Genomic DNA, 21486 nt, shown 5'->3' with positions numbered 1-21486 from the left:
GAGCATAAACAGCAGTAATAATGCGAGCAAGCCACAATTTTAATAATAATAATAATAATAATAATAATAATAATAATAATAATAATAATGTGTCCCACCCATCTGACTGGGTTGCCCCAGCCACTCTGAGTGGTATAGTGGTTGGCAACAAACAAAATAGCAGATTTCCACTCCAAGGAGCTTGCAGTCTCAAGTTTAACACAGGAGAGCTTAAGGAGAGGGAAGGAAAGCCATGACTCACGGTAAAGGCAATGAGGTTCATGGAATGAAAAACCTCAAGCCCAAATGGGTGGCCTATAATATATTGGCCCCTACTGAAGTCCCCAACTTTACCCTTTCTCCCCATGCTCATGAATGCCCTTGTCCAAGCGGCCCCAGCCTGGCTCAAAGCCTCCTTCTGCTCCCTGCTCTTCGCTTCCCATGTTGTCATGTGCTAAGGAGAGCCTGGCAGCATTAGATGCCCCATGCTAAGATGCCTTTTGGGGAGAAGGTAGTCATGGAGGTTGGAATATACTTCAGGGTTTGATTCTGTCTCAAAAGAAAGCATGGTTATAGCAGGAAATAAGTTCCTTCCTAATGTGTGAATCTATCCTCAACTGGTCAGTTGTGCTGTGGTGCTGTGTCCACTAGCTGACAGGCAAAGCTGGCTCTGAAAGCTGCTTAAGAACCCACTTCCTTGTCTTAGACTTCCAAGCTTCAAGCATGCCAGCTCCCTCAAGGTGAGGATTTTGCCTCCAGATAGCCAACTCACCTCACTGCGCCTGGACTGAGGACGTATATATCAGCTGGGTGGGAAGCAGGCTAGAGGCTGAATGGGAAGCCAAGTTTCTCAGTTGTGTGTACCCCTTAGCCGATGGGAAAAACCATATTTACTGTAGCCATGGTCTGCACCTCGGATACAGGTGCTTATGGGTAGCCAACTTGGAACAGCGTTGTCTTTGTGATTTGGGGAACCACCCATGAACGTCACTTGGGTTGTAACATTTGACCATTGCACCATTCTTGCATTTCTCCACTATGCTTTTTTGATGCCTCTGACTACTACACTGCACTGGATGTGGCTAAAGACTTGCGGAGGCATGTACGAGCCTATCAGCTTTTACAGCAAATCCATGCCAGAAAGTAAAATCAAAGCAGAATAAAACATTGAGCTGCATGCACTGGCTGCTTGGCATGTTTGTGATTTTACTAGGAATGGGCACAACATTATTATTTCCCAGGTTGTTTCTGTGAAGGAAGACATTAGGAGATGGATAGTAGTTCAGATCAAGCTCCCTTTCATTTGTGCTGTTGAAAATGGCTCCCCCCCCCCTTTCTTGCTTCCTGTGCTTTTTTGCAGCTTTTAACCTTTTCAGAATCATTTAACATTTGCACATTTTGAAATTCAAATTTGACAGATCCTTGCTTGCTGGACCTTGACATGGGCACGCAGTGCAAGGAGTATCAGGTTAAGTGGTTCTTTGACTTCAAAAACAAGATCTGCACCCAGGTTTGGTATGGTGGGTGTGGCGGTAACGCCAATAGATTTGAGACAGAAGCTGACTGCATTAGCAGATGCTTGAAGCCATGTAAGTACCCACAGAGGGTTAACCCATTTTGCACTTTTAAACATTGTCAAGCAACGTTTCAGAGCGGAAGGGGATAAAAGTTTAAAAGCAAATTCCACACACTTTTTCTCTACAGCAGATGAAAGAGTCATGCAGCTGCCTGTCCTTGAGAAAAGTCCCTTATCAGGTAAAATCAGGAATGGAGAGGATTATGCGTTTAGTTATGTGTCATTATACTGGATGCATCTTTTGGATGCTTTGCCCAATGTAACCCATGCGCCTCTTTCCTGCTTTCCTGCCTTGCTGTCCCATACTTCTCCATCTCCGTCTGCATGCCTCCTATCAGACCTAGAAAAGCAATGTTGGTGTAAATATATTGCACTCTCTTCTGTCTCCTGCATCCAGAGGGCAGTCTCATTAACTGGGACGGAGCCGCCTCATCGTCTGGTGGGCAGCGCCAGCTTTGACTCCACCAGGAGAGGGGCTTCTCTAACAGGATGGAATGGGGGAAGCCCCTTCCCCTATCTCTGCTAGCCACCCATCCTGTGGGTGTGGTGAGATTTTATCTAGTACATCTAGCATATCAGAACCTTTGGCTTTGCACCTGGATTGTGGACCTAGGAATCTAGTCATGGTTGGTCAACTTCTCCTCCTTCAGCTTCAGGATCTGTTTTTGGAAGGGGAGCTCTAAGCAGTTTTCAGAGAGATGAAGGATAAAAACTAAAACGAAAGGGAGAAGAAGACGACGACTCTGTCACATCCAGCCTCTTTGGATCTCAGGGCCTAGACCATCCAGATGTTGTTGGACAACCATCACCTTGACTATTGGCTGTGCCAGCTGGGTCTGCAGGGATTCCAACAACATCTGGAGGGCACCAGGTTGGGAGAGTTGGCCCACAACCAAGGGGCTTCAAGAACCGGGAAGGCGCTTCCAAGTCATCTTGGTCAGACACTTGCCAGTCTGCACCCTCCAAGGGGGGGGGGGGAGAGGAAGCAAAGAGACGTCAAACTGAGTGGCCTTTTCAGCCATGCTTTTCAAAAACATGCTCTAGTATTGTGATTTGTGCCCACCTTCCCATACCTGATGCCCTTTGCAACTAACAGCATTAAGACCACAAAACACAATGAAACAGAGTATTATTATTTTTTTTAAGGAAAGAAAAAGATCAGAAATAAAAACTAGCAGCTCCCTGAAAACTAAAAATGGGCAAAATATAACAGAGCAGAGAGCCAACAAATCATTCAGCTGGAACCTTGCTGGGTGAAGCCTTGGCCTGTTGGCAGAAGGACCATCAGAAATGGAGCTGGACTGGCCTCCCTAAGGAGGAGCTTGTAATCCTGTCTGCAGCCCCTGAAAGGCAGAGTAGTCTCTCTCTTGAAGATCTTAATACTTGCCTAAGCCGTTCTGCCGCTTGCCCTAATTTTGCAACGCATGGGTGTTTCTGTAAGGTCCACCCAAGGAGATGCCACTGGGTATGAGAGAGACAAATTTTCTTACTGTAAATTTTCATTTTCCAAGTGTGTCCAGAGGGAAGGCTACTTGATTGACCTCTTACCTTGAGAGCATTTTGGTTTGAGTCTCACTCTTGTCCTTGTCCGCCTCTTTCGTGTTTATCCACATGCATTTTTGTGCTTTGCCCTTAGATAAATATTTTTATTTCCGTGTTGAGTCATGTTATAGGAGTCAAGGGACATCTTCTTTTCCAGTTCAGGTTTGGGGAGTCAGGGAGCCCCTCCCCTTGGTAGAGTCAGAAATTGACCCCAGCCCCCACCAGGAGGTGGTGCTGACCTGGAAGGTGAGACACACACACCCTGCAGGAGACACAAGAACCAGAATTTAAAATAAGAATATGTCCCTTTCTCTGGTGAGCATGTAAACGTCACCACTCATGCTGTATTGTTCTCAGTATTACTAACATAGTCACTTGTGTGTGTCTACTTTTGTACAAACAACGTGTCCTCGTCCTTTTCATCATGGCCTTCTGCTCCAGTGGTCTCCATTGAGATAGGAGGCCCCTTCCCGACAAAGCACTGCTTAGACCACAGTGAGAAACCCTGGAGGCTATGGCATGAATGGGAGTCAGGCAGGCTTCAGATTGGGAACACCAGACTCAAAGAAAACCCCAAAGCGCCGCATCATCTTTTGCTGGGTGTAGACTATTGTTCCACGCACAAAGGCAACATGCACATCCCTAGAGTATCCCATAAGAGATGCCTCTCTGTGATTTCTCAGAAATCTCCAACGAAAAGGCTTTTACAGCCCTCTGTCCAGCCAATCCTATGCATGCAGACAGAAAAGTAAGATTTCTCCCAGCTAAGTGTGTAAAGATTTATAGCCTGACTCTGTTTCATTCCTGTGCTTCTTTTACATTCATCAGTTAACCAACATCTATCTTGTCATTTTTACCCATGGCTCCTTGGCCAATTCTCAGCAGATATAGTGCTTAATGCTTCCTTCCTGTTTAAGTATTTCAAAAGTGTAGTAATATCTTGGGATGGCATATCCTCTTGGGCAGGCTGCAGTGGTGGTGAGACAGTGCTGAATTGAGCTGCACCATCGGGTTACCACCCTTTTTATTCCTCAAGAAGAGGACTGGTTAAAAGGAGTCTTCCCCCATCACTCTCTGCCTGGCCCTGCATGTGCTACTGGCATGACTCAGTGCCAGCCAGAGAGTGAGGCTTTCTCTCTCCCATCCCAAGGAGTGCTGAATCTGCCCCCCTCGACCATCAGCTTCAGATTCCGAACTCAGGCCAGGGACATCCATTGCACCCCTTCCACTTCCGTTGGGAAGGCAGAGGGGTCCTCAGTTAGGGCTTGGCCACACTTAGCTGTTGCCCTGCTCTTTCCAGGCAGAGGTTCATACTTTAATGCTTGGTTTCTGAGTGTGTGGCACTCCCTCCACCCTCCACAAAAGCTGCTCTTTAAAGCTGAATTAGAACAAATGTCAGTTCAGGTTTTCATTGATGTTTGCTCCAGTTGAGCTTTAAAGAACAGGTTTTCACAACTAAAGCTCCAGAGGAGGGGAAAGGGCGCTGGGACATGGAGCTTTAAATTGTGGCCCATGCTTGGAAAAAGTGAAAGAAATCTAAGTGTGCATAAGCCCTTCCTCGCATCTCATAATAGAAATCCTGGAATTTTCTGAAATAAATTTTGTGATGGATTGCAAGTGAAATAAAGAGACTATTGAGCAAGCATAGCAGCAGCAGCGGTAGCAAGGGGCAGAAGAAAGGTCTTCCAAAGCCACCAAGACAGAGACAGCATGGAAAGGAGCAGGGTCTGTTGCTGAAACCTCTTGAGTCCATCTTCCCTTGCCCATAGCCTCTAAAAATGCAGAGCTTGGTTTCTGAGTTTACTGAACAATCTCAATAGGTATTCCCTTGGTTTTTACGCCATAGGTGTCCCCAGCTTTAGTTAAGAGTTCCTTCTGAAATGAGAGCAGCAGCATCTATGTTGCGGAGATCTAGATTTCAACAGTTTGGATCATCTTACAAGATGAGGATGATCTGCTAATTTTACTTTTTGGCTCTTGACTTCAAGCCCTGTTGAATGCTTTGGATAAAAAAACACTGGTTCTGAGCCAACTTTAATTTTGGTTTCTTATTTATTAATACTATTTGTAGCCCACCCTTCATATCAGTGGATCCCAGGGTGGAGTAAAAAATACATAAAGTTATACAAAACAAAATACTAAACCATAAAAACTATTTTAAATGGTAGGAGCATCTAAAACAGCAGAGGAGTCTAATGTATCAGCAGCAAATTACAGTGGTACCTTGGTTCTCAAACTTAATCCGTTCCGGAATTCCATTCCAAAACCACAGCGTTCCAGAACCAAGGCGTGCTTTCCCATAGAAAGTAATGCAAAATGGATTAATCCGTTCCAGACTTTTAAAAACAACCCCTAAAACAGCATTTTAACATGAGTTCTACTATCTAATGAGACCATTGATCTGTAAAATGAAAGCGATAAGCAATGTACTGCAGTCACAATCAATCAGTAGCTGAACTGGGTTCCACACAGTCACAAAAACAAAAAAGCCACAAAAATGCAAAATAAATAGCAAAAACAGACAGACCTAAGCGTAACACTCAAAACGGAAATGTGGCACTCAAGTGTAACACTCGAAACGGAGCACGTTCGGCTTCTGAAAAAAGTTTGCAAACTGGAATACTTCCGGGTTTGCAGTGTTGGGGTTCCAAGTTGTTTGAGTACCAAGGTACGCTGTAATTCACTAAGGCTGCAGTCCAAAGGAGGTAGGGCAGATGTGACAGTACAGGAACACTCAGGTGCTCCTTTGTCCATTTCATGACTTTTTTAAAAAAATCCCTTCATTCGGAACTGACAGATGGGGATGGAATCAGGGCAAGAATTTTAGACTATCTCATGCATAGTCTGTGGGCTTATTGGACCCTCTCTCATGAGATTGCAGCCTAAGTGTTGGAAATGCAAACAAGTCATTACTTGGTGCCAAAAAAACTTTTTAAGTGTGGCAATAAGGGCATTGATTAATAGTGAGAACATTAATTTCAAAATAACTGAAATGTACACAACGCCACACTGCAAGTTAAGTGGCCACACCTGGAACCATTCTTGTGTAGGTAGATTAGATAGATAGATAGATAGATAGATAGATAGATAGATAGATGAGAGAGAGAGAGAGGTGGAGAATGTAAAGGATTCATTTGTTAAACTCTGTGAAACACACCGAGAAGCATAAACCAAGGTTTTCCATCCAGCTGAAGGGCTGAACACACCAAGAACCTTTTGTAAAGACTCCATTGAGTCCTTTTTCTGAAAAATAAAAATTCAAGGATATCAATTCAGAGAGTGGGAAATTAAATAGCACAATTCTTCCCCCCAAGATTCAGGCCAGCCTCTGCTTGGGCAATGGGTGTGGTGAATGGAGATGCGCAATGATATTGAGTGGAACTGGCGAAACAATGGAACGTCCCCATCCCTCCCTGTTACTTTAAACCTGATAGGCATAAAATATAAATTGTTGTATCCCAATTTGTCCAGACAGTTGAATAGGATGAAGAATGCTGATTTAACCAGCAACAGAAAAATAATATACTTAAAATGAAGAATTAGTCTTTTCCCAGCTCCTTGCTTGAGATACATAATGCCCTTTCAGTAAAGATTTCTATTTGTATAGGCTGCATGAGTTATTTCAATTGCACTGAGGAAAAATGAGGCACAGACTCAACACAATTCCTTTTCAAACAAACAAAACAATTAAGCAGTGGGTTGAATTCAGTGGGGCAGGAGGAAGGTGGGGGGGAGTCCTGTTGTGCAAGCAGAGTTTGTTCCCTGCACACCGACTCCACTCAGTGCTCAGCTGAATTGCACTCCATTTTCAGCCTCACTCCTAGGCTCCCCAACCCATAGTAAAATAACTGGTCTCGACATTTACAGGACAGAAAGTGCACAAGAAGAAGTTACGGAGGAAATTACCCAGAAGGAAATTGGAAAGCAGAGCAAAAAAGGTAGCAAGAGCAGGTATGAGAAAAAGAAACCAGAAGTTAACTGGATTGAGGGAAGTATATGTACTGAACGCGAGTGGCGCTGTGGTCTAAACCACTGAGCCTCTTGGGCTTGCTGATCAGAAGGCCGGTGGTTTGAATCCCCGCGACGGGGTGAGCTCTCGTTGCTCGGTCCCTGCTCCTGCCAACCTAGCAGTGTGAAAGCACAAAGTGCAAGTAGATAAATAGGTACCACTCCAGCGGGAAGGTAAACGGTGTTTCCGTGCGCTGCTCTGGTTTCACCAGAAGCAGCTTAGTCATGCTGGCTACATGACCCAGAAAAACTGTCTGTGGACAAACGCCGGCTCTGTCGGCCCATAAAGCAAGATGAGCGCCGCAACCCCAGAGTCGTCCCTTGACTGGACTTAACTGTCAGGGGTCCTTTACCTTTTTTATATGTACTGAAAGGAAATGGGGAAGAAATAAAACAAAAAGACAAAGGGAAAAATTGCCTCCGGGTCAGAGCCCCTGCTCTGCATGCAAGTTCAATCCCTGTCCACCCGGCACTCAGGCAGCAGGGCTGGGAAAGAGCTGTGTGAGGAAGCCTGGAGAGGCCCGGCAAGTCAAGATAGGAGGGTTCACGGGTCTGAGGCACCTTTGTGTGGTCAGAGATCATCCCTCAGAACGGACCAGAGTTCAGAAACCATGACTTACATGAGAAAATAGAAAACAATGCAAGGCAAAATTTCCCCCCGAAGCAGGAAGGTATGGGATCAATAGATGCAGATTCTTTAGTTTGTCTATGGAGAGAAGTGTTCTAGCATCTCCCATGGAAGTGGGTCCCAATGGAATCCCAAGGATTCCCAAGTAAAACTCCCATGGTGCCAGTGAAATTTTGCTTCATTAAGAGCAGTAGGTTCTTCTGCATTTAATACTTGGCTAAGTCAGTTATTCGTTCACTATAAAGAACAAAGTAAAGAGAATGAAACTAGTTTTTTCATCACTGAGCAATCCAGAATTTTAAAGATGCAAAATAGGGATGGATTGCAACTGAGTGGCTGTTCCAGGTTATGCAACAAGGATCACCATCGGATAATAGATGCTCTGACAGCTTCCTAAGTTCCTCGAGAAAACTAATACTTTATCAAGCGTCAAAAGCATCTCAAGAAGCTCATGAAATGGGGAGGGGAAGGATGCAATATGAACATGATGGGATGGCAGGTGAATTTGACTTCTTTTATACTGGACTTCTCTGAATTTGATGAGCATAGTTGGACCAGATTAGATTCAGTAGCAATGGCCTGCTCTTTTTCTAGCAGTTGCTTCCTACATTTTAGAAGAGACACATGCCAAAATTCCACACAAGCTGCAGTATGTTGTCGCCCATGGACTTGGTACTCAGGTCAATATTTCATCCCAGGGAGAATAAGCCCACAATTGGCAGATGCTTGTCACTTTGGTCAACACAAACACCACACCCACTGCTGGACTGCACACATTTCATGCATTAATTGCACAGGAATGGATTAAAAGTACATTTTGTCTATTTTCATATCAGCAGCATACTTTCTAAATGTCAGTTCGAGCTCTGGAAAGCATTTATTAACATGATGCAACTGTTTTAAAGTATATAAACACATGGTGAATCTGTTGCCTAAAAGTATGTTTCCAATCTGTGGAAAAATTGCTTCATTTAGAATATCTGATTTCACTCCATCCTTCCATCACTTTACTGGATAGCTGTGTGTGTGTGTGTGTGTGTGTGTGTGTGAGAGAGAGAGAGAGAGAGAGAGAGAGAGAGAGAGAGAGAGATGGATGGATGAGAAGCAAATGCACGCCATTCCTGGTTCCTTGTAGATCCCAAGGCAGAATTCTCAGAAGATGTCATTCATTCATTCAAAGCATATGATCTTCTCCTCCTCCAAAGGGCTCTCTCTGCATCTGGCTTACCAACATCTGCAGGAAGGCAGTCCATGCCCTTAAGCAGACAGTGCAAAATACATGAAGCACAAGGGGAAATGGGTGGATTAGGAGGGGAAAGCAACACCAGGCACCAGTTATTAGAACACTGTTACACAGGGTCGTATCCAGTGTAGCTCCTTTGGAATAAATGGGCATTGGACGAATTTAGATCCATTAAATTCATTGGCTTTACTTGGAGTGACCTACAACCCACAGGTCTACCTATGCAGATTCTGACTTCCTCAGAGAAGATGGGCTCCTGGCAAGCCCTCCCCGCGGATCAAACCTGGGAGCAGGGCAGCTGTCCCTGTCCCGGCCAAGCAGGCGGATCTCTTCTTGCCACAAGCTTCTTCCCTCAGGGAGCTGACTTGAGGGCCGTTGGAATCACCGCAGGAGTGTGATCCATAGAGTTGGTCCGTGGCAGTTCTGGCTGTGTTGACCTTTGAGCTGGATATCTCTCTAGGGACTATTTTCTTCCCTTCCTTTACAGCGTTCAGGGTAAATCAGAGATGCATCATATTAATTAATACACCCTACTGAAACGTGACACATGTGGCATTGAGCCATGGCCAGTGTCTCATTTAAACCAGACCCTCCACCACCATGCATGCCGTGTGAGAAAAGCAAGGCTGGCCTTTGGGTCCCTGGAGTGCTCTCTCACTGTGCAGGTACAGGTCAGATGGTATAGTTGAAAGGAGATATTTGCACCATTCAATTATTCTTGCTCACCTGGGATCCAGTTTACATTGGGCTTTGGAGCTTATTTAAATGTGCATAATTGAGATGAAAGCAATGTCATGTAGGACATGTCCCCTCTAGCATTTTATGGGGAAGAGGTCTTGTTTGAAATCAACCCTGTATCAAAAAATCTATTGCATCACAGAGAAGGGTCAATCTAGCCTTCTCTTTATCCTGTGATAAGTTACTGACATGGAGACCATGCTCCCATTGCAAGACCTGAAAGTAATGCAGGCATCTTCCTATTTACGTGCAATCGATTTGCGCACAACCCTGTATATGCCAGAAAAGAAAGAAATAATTCTCACCTGAAATGGTGGGAGAGAGCTGGAAAGACCTTGTGGCTCATGAGGAGACACCCCCCCCCCAAGAGCCTGAAGAGGACGTCAGTGAGCCAAAAGTCCAGAAAAAAATAGACTCCAGGGGCTCTGGAATGATACATGAGGGCTCTCGCTATCATAGATTTCTGGACTTGGGCAATAAAATCCTGTGTGCTTCTATTTGTGGCAGACATTTCCAAAATCATACACTGAATGTGTTGTGCTTATGTGCTAACACCTCATTATCTGAATGATAACTGAAGGAGTCAGGTTTGCATAGATTTTTCATTCTGTTCAAGAGACAAGAGCTAGCAACACTGAATTCTCTTTCACTGTTGTGGCTGCTGGTATAATCAGGTGCAAATGCCTCCGTGCTTGCAGATGCCCCACACATTACAACCCTCCCACAACATCTGGAAGATGGGAGGCAGTAAAAATGGGGCATCAGTACATGTTATAAGGGTGGCATTAATGTGGTGCTGAGATAAATGTGGTGTTTTATTCTATGGGTCACCCAGCAGACTAACACTTTATATTCCCAACATATGGAAACCACTTTGAGGTTTTCCCCCCTTATTTAACAATCAGATGGTATTAAGAGCCAGTGTGGTGTAGTGGCTAAAAGCGGTAGATTCGTAATCTGGGGAACCGGGTTCGCATCTCCGCTCCTCCACATGCAGCTGCTGGGTGACCTTGGGCCAGTCACACTTCTGTGAAGTCTCTCAGCCCCACTCACCTCACAGAGTGTTTGTTGTGGGGGAGGAAGGGAAAGGAGATGGTTAGCCGCTTTGAGACTCCTTCGGGTAGTGATAAAGCGGGATATCAAATCCAAACTCCTCCTCCTCCTCCTCTTCTTCTTCAAATGTTATCAGATAAATAATAAATAAACCTCATTCACCTGGAAGTTCAGTGTGTGCACACTTACTTTGTAAGACTGCCCGAAAAGCAGGACTTTGGAATAGTTTAGATCCTTTCTTCCCTTGCTCCCTTCTAACAAGAGGTTCTCAATATATTGTATCATCATTTAAAGCTAGGTCAGTGGTGCAGTATTGGAAGACATGATCCCCTCTTCCTAAATCAGTTGTGTTCCAGGCATCCCATTACTTCTGCATTCCTTGTTGCTGTGGCAGATAGGCGTTCTTGGTCATCTCTTTGTTGCCGACATGGTCTTCTGTTGTCACTTCGTCTTGCATGCCATACATATTGGAGATGGATAAAACTTCCCATGTCCCATGTTTGTCCCTGTCCCTTCAGCATGCACATCAGCAGAGGGAGTGCTTCGTCTTCTTGTTCTGCTGAGTATCTGTGAACACGCAAAGTAGAAGATACTCACAAGAAGCATGCACTGGCCAATACATTGATTATTTATTTGTCTACTGATTTCCAGCCACAGATATCTGTCAATTGCAAAAAGAGGAAGGGACCTGCAGGAACTTTATCCTCAAGTGGTATTTTGATCTAAAAACCAAAAGTTGTGCTAGATTCTGGTATGGTGGCTGCGGTGGAAATGAAAACAGATTTGACACACAGAAAGACTGTGAAAAAGTCTGCATTTCAGGTAAGGGATGACCTCTACTTTTGCCGCTTGCCTTTATTTGAAGAGAGTAAGCAACGAATGGGGATCTTCCATGAAACTGTTGACGCTAGAAGAGCACCTAAACAATTGGGTCAAATTCTCACCGTAGGCTGGTGCTGCCATGTTGACTTTCATCGACAGATCCCATTGAAGTTGCATTGACATATTAAAAACAGTAGCACAACTATTTCTAGTTAGGATTGTTTGCCTGCTGTGCCAAACCAAAACAAGAACAACTGTGCAGATGTAAATGTGCCTACTGAGTATAACTTTGTTTTCATGATTTATTTTAAAAACTGATGACGTAGCCCTAGGAAAAGCTATAAAGGAAAAAGCAGTAGAGCATCATTCAAATATGGTAAAGGAAGGAAGGTGAAATCATTATTTGCTGGCTTCTGCTTTCTTGCAGAAAGCACTGTATGTCCTAATTGGGCTAACCTAGGAATGGACGGATCCAGTACCAAGTGGAGATGGCACTAAATCCGCCCTGTCCTGTATCCAGGCAGATTTTAAAATGAAGTATCTATTAAAATCTGCCTGGAAACTCACACCTTAAAAAAAGAAGCAGCACTTTGGGGGCAGTTTAGAGTAGGTCCCGCAGCCTCCCACAGCCTGGACCTCCGATAGCAACACGCTAGGAGTGCAATAGCCATCAGAACAACAGGACTGGAGAACATTCTATTGCTATCAGAGAGAATTGTATGGGGAAAGCATAACTGCCCCCATGTTTACTTGGAAAAGTTGATTTTTAAAAAAGAAAATAAACATTTTTAGAAGAACAGGCAGCCCACCTTCATAAATGAATCTGCTCGACTGCGGATTCTGAAGCGGACTAATAAAGTGGTCCCAGTCATGATCTGCCTGGGTCAAATTAGGTGAGTCTCCTTTAGAATTTGAGTTTGGCATATTTCTCTGCCATCCCTTGTTCACATTCTACAAGGGTTAGGCTGGCTTCACTCTTGCCTGCTCCATTTTTTAATGATCGCTTTCCAAGGTCCCCACAACCAGAGAGTAGTAGGTGGTCCACCAGGATGCTGAAGTTTACTTTTTGTTATCTGCTCTCATTTTCCCATTGAAACCTTGTATTTTTGTGATGTGAAATCATAATAAGCTATTCTTGCTTTTTCAGCTCCTGTCAATCCTGGTGTTGTAACAACAATAGGGACTTAAATCACGGCGAAACATCAACACATACCTCTAAGAGAACCAGGAGTCAGCCATTGCCAATATACCCCATAAAAGCTAAGGGTATAGACTACCTTGCACTGTGTTATTTCTGCTTTACGTTCGAAGCAAAGCTTCAAAAAAGTGTTTTGCTACACAACTTTATCAATATGGTGCTAAACTGTTCATGGACTGAATGCTAAATATGTCTGGGATATACTCTATAATTTCAACATTATGTAATATTTACCCACCACAGATCTTAGTTGTTTGAACAAATTACAGTTTCCTTTGGATCCCAGTATCCTGCCTGTTTTAGGCAAGGTAAAGACTAGAAAATAATGTGGGAAGAAAATCACTGCAGCTGTTATGTACTTGCTTCTTTCGTTTCCATAACTGAGCATAACTTTAGATTGAAAGCCTTATGCAGAAGGAGTAGCCAGTTCTGAAACACAAGCAGTCCAACTCTTCATTCTGTTTTACTCTTGCTGGATTATACTAATTCTTTTTTATGCATATGTGATCAAAGAAAAAAATGCGAATTTCTTAGTACAGATGCACTGCTGGGACCAACGACTGAGTTAAAGAATTTTTAAAACATGGTGTAGAATGTTGTTGTTTTTTTTGGCAATCCTCTAATGTTGCGTGTTCTATTGAAAAAAAGTATTTTTTGGCAGGGGGTGGGAATTTTATTTTTATTATGATTTTGTTTTTAGGAAATCTATACAAAAGAACTTTTAAATAAAGTTTAATTGTGGTTTTGAGAATTTTTGAGTTTGATAGTGTTTTGTGTTTTCTCTTATTATTCAATAAAAGCAACATACTACAAAGATGAAGGGCAGATGGGGCTCGTCCACCTGGGAAGGTAGCCCATCTAGGAGAAGGAAAGCTCTGATCCTGAACCTCCGCGGGAAATTACAATACATGCACACTTTGATTAAAGAACAAAAGATCCCCCAACTATTCTAAAAGCCTACAGAAGCAGGTTTTGGGACGTGGGTGGTGCTGTGGGTTAAACCACTGAGCCTCTTGGGCTTGCCAATCAGAAGGTCCGCGGTTCGAATCCCCGCGATGGGGTGAGCTCCCGTTGCTCAGTCCCAGCTCCTGCCAACCTAGCAGTTCGAAAGCACAAAGTGCAAGTAGATAAATAGGTACCACTCTGGCGGGAAGGTAAACGGCGTTTCCGTGCGCTGCTCTGGTTCGCCAGAAGTGGCTTAGTCATGCTGGCCACATGACCCGGAAGCTGTACGCCGGCTCCCTCGGCCAATAAAGCGAGATGAGCGCTGCAACCCCAGAGTCGGCCACGACTGGACCTAATGATCAGGGGTCCCTTTACCTTTACCTTACAGAAGGAGCATCAACCAGAAATGGGGAGGGGGGGGAGTATGCCTGTCCTTAAAGTGACGCAGGCATGCAGTCCTAGGGAGCTAAGTGGGTTAAGCGCTGTGCTGTTGGAGCCTTGAGGGCTAAGGAACCTTTGCATCTAATTTTTTTATACACTTTGCCAAGGCTGCCAGTGGATAGGGGAGAGGACCGAGAAATGAGTGATTCTCAAAATTTCTATAGTTACTTCTGGAATTTCCTGTCTAATTCTCACCTTGCCCATCTTTGGTCATCCTGTTCCTGTTTGTTTAAGGTGAACGACTTGTGATAGTGAGCAATGACCTGAACCAGCCATCTCTGTCTTTGCTTGTCTTTTACCATTGTATGGGTGGATCCCATTCAGAGGTTGAGCATTCTGTTCTAGACAACGAAATTTGCATGGGTTAATCTTTTAGGTCAGACGTGGGTGAACTCAGGTTATGCCCAAATGCCTTTCAGCAGGGGGCTGGGATCTGGCTGGTCCCATAGTCACCAAAGCTAATCGTGGAGGGTCTCGTGTCATATTAAGAGTTATGTCAATCTTATACTTCAGCCATGATCTACAGAGATAAACCATATCATAAATTCAGATTCACACACCCCTCCTTACAACACTGAAGTTGCAGGTTCGAGCCCTGTATGGGACAGCTGCATATTCCTGCATTGCAGGAGATGAGATGATCCCGTCCAGCTCTATGGCCTTCCATCACTCCTGGACGTGGGTCGTGGATGAAGGGTTTCTGAGTGCAGCAACATCTGGATTGCACTTGATCGGAAAAGTTGCTCTGCATCAACCCTGCATCCCCTCCTGGTGTTGGAAAAGAAGATTCCTACAGTTTTCAAGAGCTGTACTCACTTGAATCCTACATCAACTCCACTTTTCAGGAGATATACTGGTGATGCTTTAAATGGCAGGGATGTTTTCCATACACAGCAAAGTAAGAAAAATGTGTTGTGGCTTGCCTTGGGCCAGCGGAACTGGGCAAATAAATGTGAAAAGAAATGTATCTTTAGAACAGTATTAAATACTTTGCCCCATCTTTAATTCCCACCCTAAAATCATATGAAGTGGCCTTGCGAATATTGCTCCACCGGTGATTTCTGCTTGTCTTGTGTCTTTCTCCTCTCCACTTCTGCTCAATATGTGCATCTCCTTTCCCTTCATGCATTTCTCGCCCACCCCTCAGGGGAGGGAGAGGAAGTGGGGCTTCTTTCCCCCCACACACGTTTGATGTCAATGCCAGGAAAAGGGTCAGGGAGGCTGGGAACAGGGACGGTGTGAGGCTGGACCATGCAGCAGGACTTTGGCAAGCGCAGAGAGGGAGACAAATGTACAGGAAGCAGAAGAGGAGAGGAAGCATGTCTCGCCTCAACCCACTCTTCCTCCCCACAGGCACATGACAGCAGCACAATGACCCAGCTGATATATTTATTCACATACTTCATACACCATGCAAAGGAAAGAAACTTAAGTAGAGCCTTTGGCTCTTCTTTAGTCTGTTGTAAACAAAAATTGCCCTTATGGGGTATCCAAGAGCCCATATAGAGTCCTTACACAGGTTCCCTATTGGTAGGAGAGAATAACAGAGGCCAAGCAGAGAATATTGAGAAGCAAAGCAGCTAGTAAGCCTGATCTTTTTTGATCTGTTGCAACAGGGTGCTCCCCTCACACGCAGGAAAGGAGGAGGAACCCAGAACAATGGCGTGCAAGACCTTATAAAGACTTTTGAAATTGCCACCCTGTAGATCAAGACCACCCCCAGAAACATCATACATACATCACAGAAGGGGTGTAACCTAAGACCACCCCTCAGATACATCATACCTTCATCACAGAAAAGGCAGTCTTAAAACAAATTTTAATGTTGTTTTTCTCCTGTCGTCGTTTATCTCCTGTCTGGCAGGTTACTTGATTGGATTGCCTGGGGAGCCTGGCTAGTCTTTTGTAGTGATGAATACTTAGTTCCTGGGCCAGGTCACAGGCTCACACCCTATTCATATCTTAAATGTGCCCTTAAGACAGGATTTGTGAGGAAAGAGAGGATGGGAGGTTTCCCACTTTGACCTTGCAGAGAAAACATTTGCTCAGTTTAGGAATCAAAACGGTTCCAGGTCAGTCTTCCTGTGCTGATCTGGTTTGAACAAAGACATTGGATTCTTATCCCATTATACATGACTAAGCCATTTCTCACCTTCTCACCCCTTGCTTTTTCCTGTAAGACCTATTACAGTCGTTAAGAGTCGTCAACAGGCTCATCTCAGCTATCTGCCAATCTCCCATTCCCACCACCCTTCTGAGTAATACCCCTCCCCACCTTCTCACTATATAGAAGGAATAAAAAAATTCCTTCCAGTAGCACCTTAAAGACCAACTAAGTTAGTTCTTGGTATGAGCTTTCGTGTGCATGCACACTTCTTCAGATACACTTCTTCAGATACTTCAGATACAGTGTATCTGAAGAAGTGTGCATGCACACGAAAGCTCATACCAAGAACTAACTTAGTTGGTCTTTAAGGTGCTACTGGAAGGAATTTTTTTATTTTGACTATGGCAGACCAACACGGCTACCTATCTGTAACTGGAACTATATAGAAGGGTCTGGCAACTTCTGTTTCAGTGTATCTGAAGAAGTGTGCATGCACACAAAAGCTCATACCAAGAACTAACTTAGTTGGTCTTTAAGGTGCTACTGGAAGGAATTTTTTTATTTTGACTATGGCAGACCAACACGGCTACCTATCTGTGCTGATCTATGTACGTGCTTGGTTGGTACACTTATGAACATTACCATATATCTAAGACCATAAAATACCTATCACAAGTCCAGCATTCTGATCTCACCATGGCCAACCAGATGCCCATGAGAAGCCCACAAGCAGGACTCACTTGAGTGCAGCAACACTCTTGCCACTTGTGGTTCCCACACAAATCTAACCCATTCTAATGCATCAGAGAAAGTGGACTTCATGGATCTAAAATTAAATTAGAATGCAGTGGTACCTCGGGTTAAGAACTTAATTCGTTCTGTAGGTCCGTTCTTAACCTGAAACTGTTCTTAACCTGAAGCACCACTTTAGCTAATGGGGCCTCCTGATGCTGCCGTGCCGCCGGAGCACGATTTCTGTTCTCATCCTGAAGCAAAGTTCTTAACTATTTCTGGGTTAGCGGAGTCTGTAACCTGAAGCGTCTGTAACCCGAGGTACCACTGTAGTCTTTAAGATGCAATAGGAGTCTTTGTTGTGAACAGACTCTCCACCCCGAGGGATGTTACAAAGGCTTGTAACTCATGCAGCTTTTGTATCTGTTTTTCATAAAAGCTCTTGGACAAGAGCAGTGGGATTATGCTCATCCAAAGCGTTTCACATGTTGCAAAAACCACATTAGCAAGAGACCTTTCAAGCACATAAAATATAGGATAACAAAGGAATTTAACTGTTGAAGGGGAGAATATCTCTGTGTATCCTGCACAGAGACTGACTTTGTCCTTACTTGGACATGTCTAGAAGAGCACGAGGTTTCTCCCTTGGCTTCAGTCTTCCCCGTGTGACGCAGTGTAACACTGAATCGGAAAACATCACTCAGGTCTGATTTAAACCAGCATCAGAGAAACAAAATGGCCTGGATTAACCCCAGTGTGGCTTGGCGCCACCAAAATGTTCATTTCCTACACTGCCCTGGAGCACCCCTGCCATAGCATTGTGGGAAATAGAAATGGCATCCACGCCAAGCCACAGGCCATGCGTTGGAGTGTTGCTTCCGTGCGCCGCCACCCTGCTTGCCAGCGAGTCAGCCCCCCAAGGTTCATGGCGATTGGAAGGAGCCACCAATGGCCATTCTGCCAAGTGTCCCCCTCAAACCTGTTGCTTCAGGGGAGCTGTGTGGGCCTGCTCCTCCCAAGGTACAAGGACCCTTTCCCAAATGTTCAGCTTTCCTGCTGATGACAACAATGCCCTAAGTCTCTCATCTTGCTACTTGGGGGGAAAGAAAAACGTGCAGCCACACTCCACCCAGTTGCTCAGTAAAGAAGGAAACTGAGACTTACCTTCCAGTATTCTGTATGGTGACTGACACACACACAAATCATTTTTTTATTTAAAAAATATTAATACATAACACAAATGACAAGCTTCCTACATTTAGCTCTAAGCTAACAGCAACATGCACCATTAGTTAGCATTCCTTACCTCAACGTTTTAGGCTGTGAGCTTGTCTCATCCTGCTGGGCAGAACTCTCCTTCCTTCCTTCCTTCCTTCCTTCCTTCCTTCCTTCCTTCCTTCCTTCCTTCCTTCCTTCCTTCCTTCCTTTCTCCTCCTGCCATTTTATTGACATTGGGCCCCTGCTCAGAAATGTTGGGCAGTGTTGGCAGTTCCCTTCTGGCATTGCAAAGGAGAAGGCTCTCTGGACTTGGAAGCCAGACTAATTCACTGGATATCTATTTGGAATCAGCTCTGAGATTATTGTCAGCAGAGAGTAAAGTACTGATTTGTTTGTTAAATGCCCTTTTCATTGTGCTTTCTTAAAAAAAATAATAATCAATTGTCAGATGTCAGTCCAGTGGCATATCACTGGTCTGCCCACCAGTGGACTTAAGGGGGGGACAAGTTATACTTAGAGCAGCATCTGGAACTGCGACAACACAACCAATGGGCTTTACTGCCAAAAGGAGAATCAGCACGTCTCTCCTTTCTGGCGCTACAGCTCAAAGTGGAAGCAATTTGCCAACCTCCGTTAGAAGATGACAGGGCAGCAGTTCTCAAACGGAATACTTTTTGAATAAAAATTTATTTGTGCCACACCATTTTTTTAATAAATAAGAAATACAGTGGAAAACAAAACAACTCCCAGCAGCGCTTAATTTTGAAAAGATCCATATTCTGCAAATAAAAATATTATTTTGATACTATACTATGCCATACTATTCTACACTGAAATGTGCAAATGTTTCTTTGATTGCCCTTGAACCTTCCTGCCGCACTTGCCATCATCTCCTGCCATGTCAGTGTAGCATGCCACACCCTTTGAGGACCACTGACTCAGGGGATGTGTGGGTCTGAAAACCTATTCAGCTCACAAGCAGTGCTCAGACATACGAGGGTCCCCAGAGAAATTGCAGCTACTGTGCTTCATCTCCTGGTCCTGTTGCTGCCATGCCACCATAAGCTAAGCCAGGGTTTAGCTCAGGGTTACACGTGGGAGTCCGCTACTCCTCTCATCCTCTCTTTTCTGCACCTTGGAAAATCGGCATGTGGCTTCAGAAATGTTGGTATCGCTTGGGGCTGGAGGCAGATTGTGGGACATGCCTGGGCCAAACCTGATGTGACTCCAGTGGAAGCAGAATTAACAGCGCACACTTTCTCACATTGCTGCTTGCAGATATGGCTATGCTCTCGTGCAGTGTGAGACTGCTGTGTAGGAAAGTGGGTGTAACGGTCCATTTCCCCACAACTACCATAGGCCAGTTGGCTTGTTGTTTGACCACCACATTCCCCCAATCCGCCAGTTGAACAGCCAAGCCAGGAACGATGGAGGGAGCTCACCCACAACAGCAGCCCCTGTGCAATGGTCTGCTAGGCCTGAGTGCTGCATCCTGGCTCCTTAATAATAACAATAACAATAATAATTTATTATTTATACCCCGCCCATCTGGCTGGGCTTCCCCAGCCACTCTGGGCAGCTTCCAACAGAATATTAAAATACTATAATACATCAAACATTAAAAGCTTCCCGAAACAGGGCTGCCTTCAGATGTCTTCTAAAAGCCTGGTAGTTGTTCTCTTTGACATCTGGTGGGAGGGCGTTCCACAGGGCGGGTGCCACTACCGAGAAGGCCCTCTGCCTGGTTCCCTGTAACTTGCGCATGGGCCACACAGGTCAAGCTTACACACTAAGTGAAAGACTCCTGTTGTCATTGGCAGCAGAAACTAATCCAGGTTTACACAGATTCCAGCAACCAGCCAAAAATTTTATACAGATGCAAAAATCCAGGTCATTGGCCTAAAGGTCAATAAAGATGGAGCCAAACCATGTTCTCTGGTCAGCAGGCAGCCCGGTTCATACTCGTTTCTTGGAAGCCCCCAGATAACAAGGGCAGCTCAGGAAACAGACCAGAATCCCTCCAAGCTGGCCCTCCAACCTGCGGTTGCCAGGGCTTGGGTAGGAACTCTACCAGCACAAGGGGTGGGAGGTGGGGAATGATCTGCTGTCGCCCCCCCCCCCCAGATGTTGCTGAACTACAACTCCCAACACACTGGCCTCCTTTGTGGGGGCTGATTAGAATTGCAGACCAGCAACTTCTGGTGGGCCGAAGGTTTCCCAAAGGTTACACACACACACACTTTTGGAAAATGAGCATATACTGCCAGGGGCTGGTTTGGGGCTTTACGCAGTCTCTTCCTCCTCTGTGACATGGTCCCATTTCAGACGGGGTTTTCTTTGCCTTCTCTTAGTTGAGTGCAATGCTTTGATAGCTTCCCATTTGCTGAAAGTGGGAACATTTCCCCTGTGATAAGCGGCTGCTAAGCCTCCAGTTTCGTTCTGCTGCCCTGCAAGGTATCAGGATTTGCAGCTCAGTTTTCTTGGGCCTTTTAAGGAAGCAGGTGACGTTGCTGGAGAACGTTCAACAGCTGCGTTCCAGTGCATACATGGAAACAATTGTCATTCAGTTGGAAGAGCTTCTGCCAGCGTGGCTGGAGACAGAGGACCAAAAATAACTCACTGCAGTTTGCCAGAGCCCCTCTGCAGGCAGAAGTAGCCCAGCTTTGACTGCCGTTTGCTAGCATTTTCTTTAAAGGACAAGCAGTCACTCTAGTCTCAGGGATCTCCAGTCTCCTGTCTTATTGTGCCTCCAGCAGTTCTGAATGGAAACACCTAGTTTGAAGAAACTTCCTCTCTGGAGAGCTCAGGACCTGAATCCTGCTCTTTGTTAGTGATATTGGATCTATTTTAGACAAACCTCAACATACAAGAAGCAGAGCACCATATTTTGCAAGCTGGGTGCCTCCTCCTGTGTCAGCATAGCAGGCAGCTGCCCCCCCCCCCCCCGCATTGCATGATTTGGAAACATTATTCCCCCAACAGCCATCTTGCAAAGCACAAGACAACGGACAACAATTTCTAACAGTGCCAAATATGACTCCATCTATTCATCCTATGTGCTAGAAAGGAGCCCGGAATGACACTACAATGTTGTGATCTTCATTCACCCCTTCTTCTCTGGCCAGGAGGGACATTTTGTGGTTCATCTCAGGGGCCAAAATGTCTTGGGCTGGCCCTGCTCACAGCTAGCCAGTTTACACTGTAAACTCTTTTTAGGTTTACTCTTCAAGACCATATTTGCAGTGTTAACTTTAAA

At 44.9% G+C, this 21486-nt stretch overlaps 1 protein-coding gene across 16 annotated transcripts in view; it reads left to right on the top strand.

Moving 5' to 3' along the window:
* COL6A3 (collagen type VI alpha 3 chain) overlaps positions 1-13538 on the top strand; it is a 113179-nt gene extending 99641 nt beyond the window's left edge. For 6 of the 16 annotated variants that reach the window (XM_083471351.1, XM_083471357.1, XM_083471356.1 and 3 more), the window contains 5 exons: positions 1398-1568; positions 1684-1734; positions 6965-7048; positions 11419-11589; positions 12737-13538. In XM_083471351.1, coding sequence (XP_083327477.1) covers positions 1398-1568; positions 1684-1734; positions 6965-7048; positions 11419-11589; positions 12737-12777 — 518 coding nt within the window. In that variant the 3' untranslated portion in view covers positions 12778-13538. The remainder of the gene's footprint in view (positions 1-1397; positions 1569-1683; positions 1735-6964; positions 7049-11418; positions 11590-12736) is intronic. The other 10 variants (XM_083471360.1, XM_083471358.1, XM_083471359.1 and 7 more) reach the window with 9 other exon arrangements.
* Positions 13539-21486: the final 7948 nt, after the last annotated feature.

The sequence above is a fragment of the Podarcis liolepis genome (genome assembly GCF_965112155.1).
Source record: "Podarcis liolepis genome assembly, chromosome: 1".
NCBI classification, from domain to species: Eukaryota; Metazoa; Chordata; class Lepidosauria; order Squamata; family Lacertidae; genus Podarcis; species Podarcis liolepis.
The sequence above is the reverse complement of the archived record's forward strand: the minus strand, read 5'-3'. Positions and strand labels throughout refer to the sequence as shown.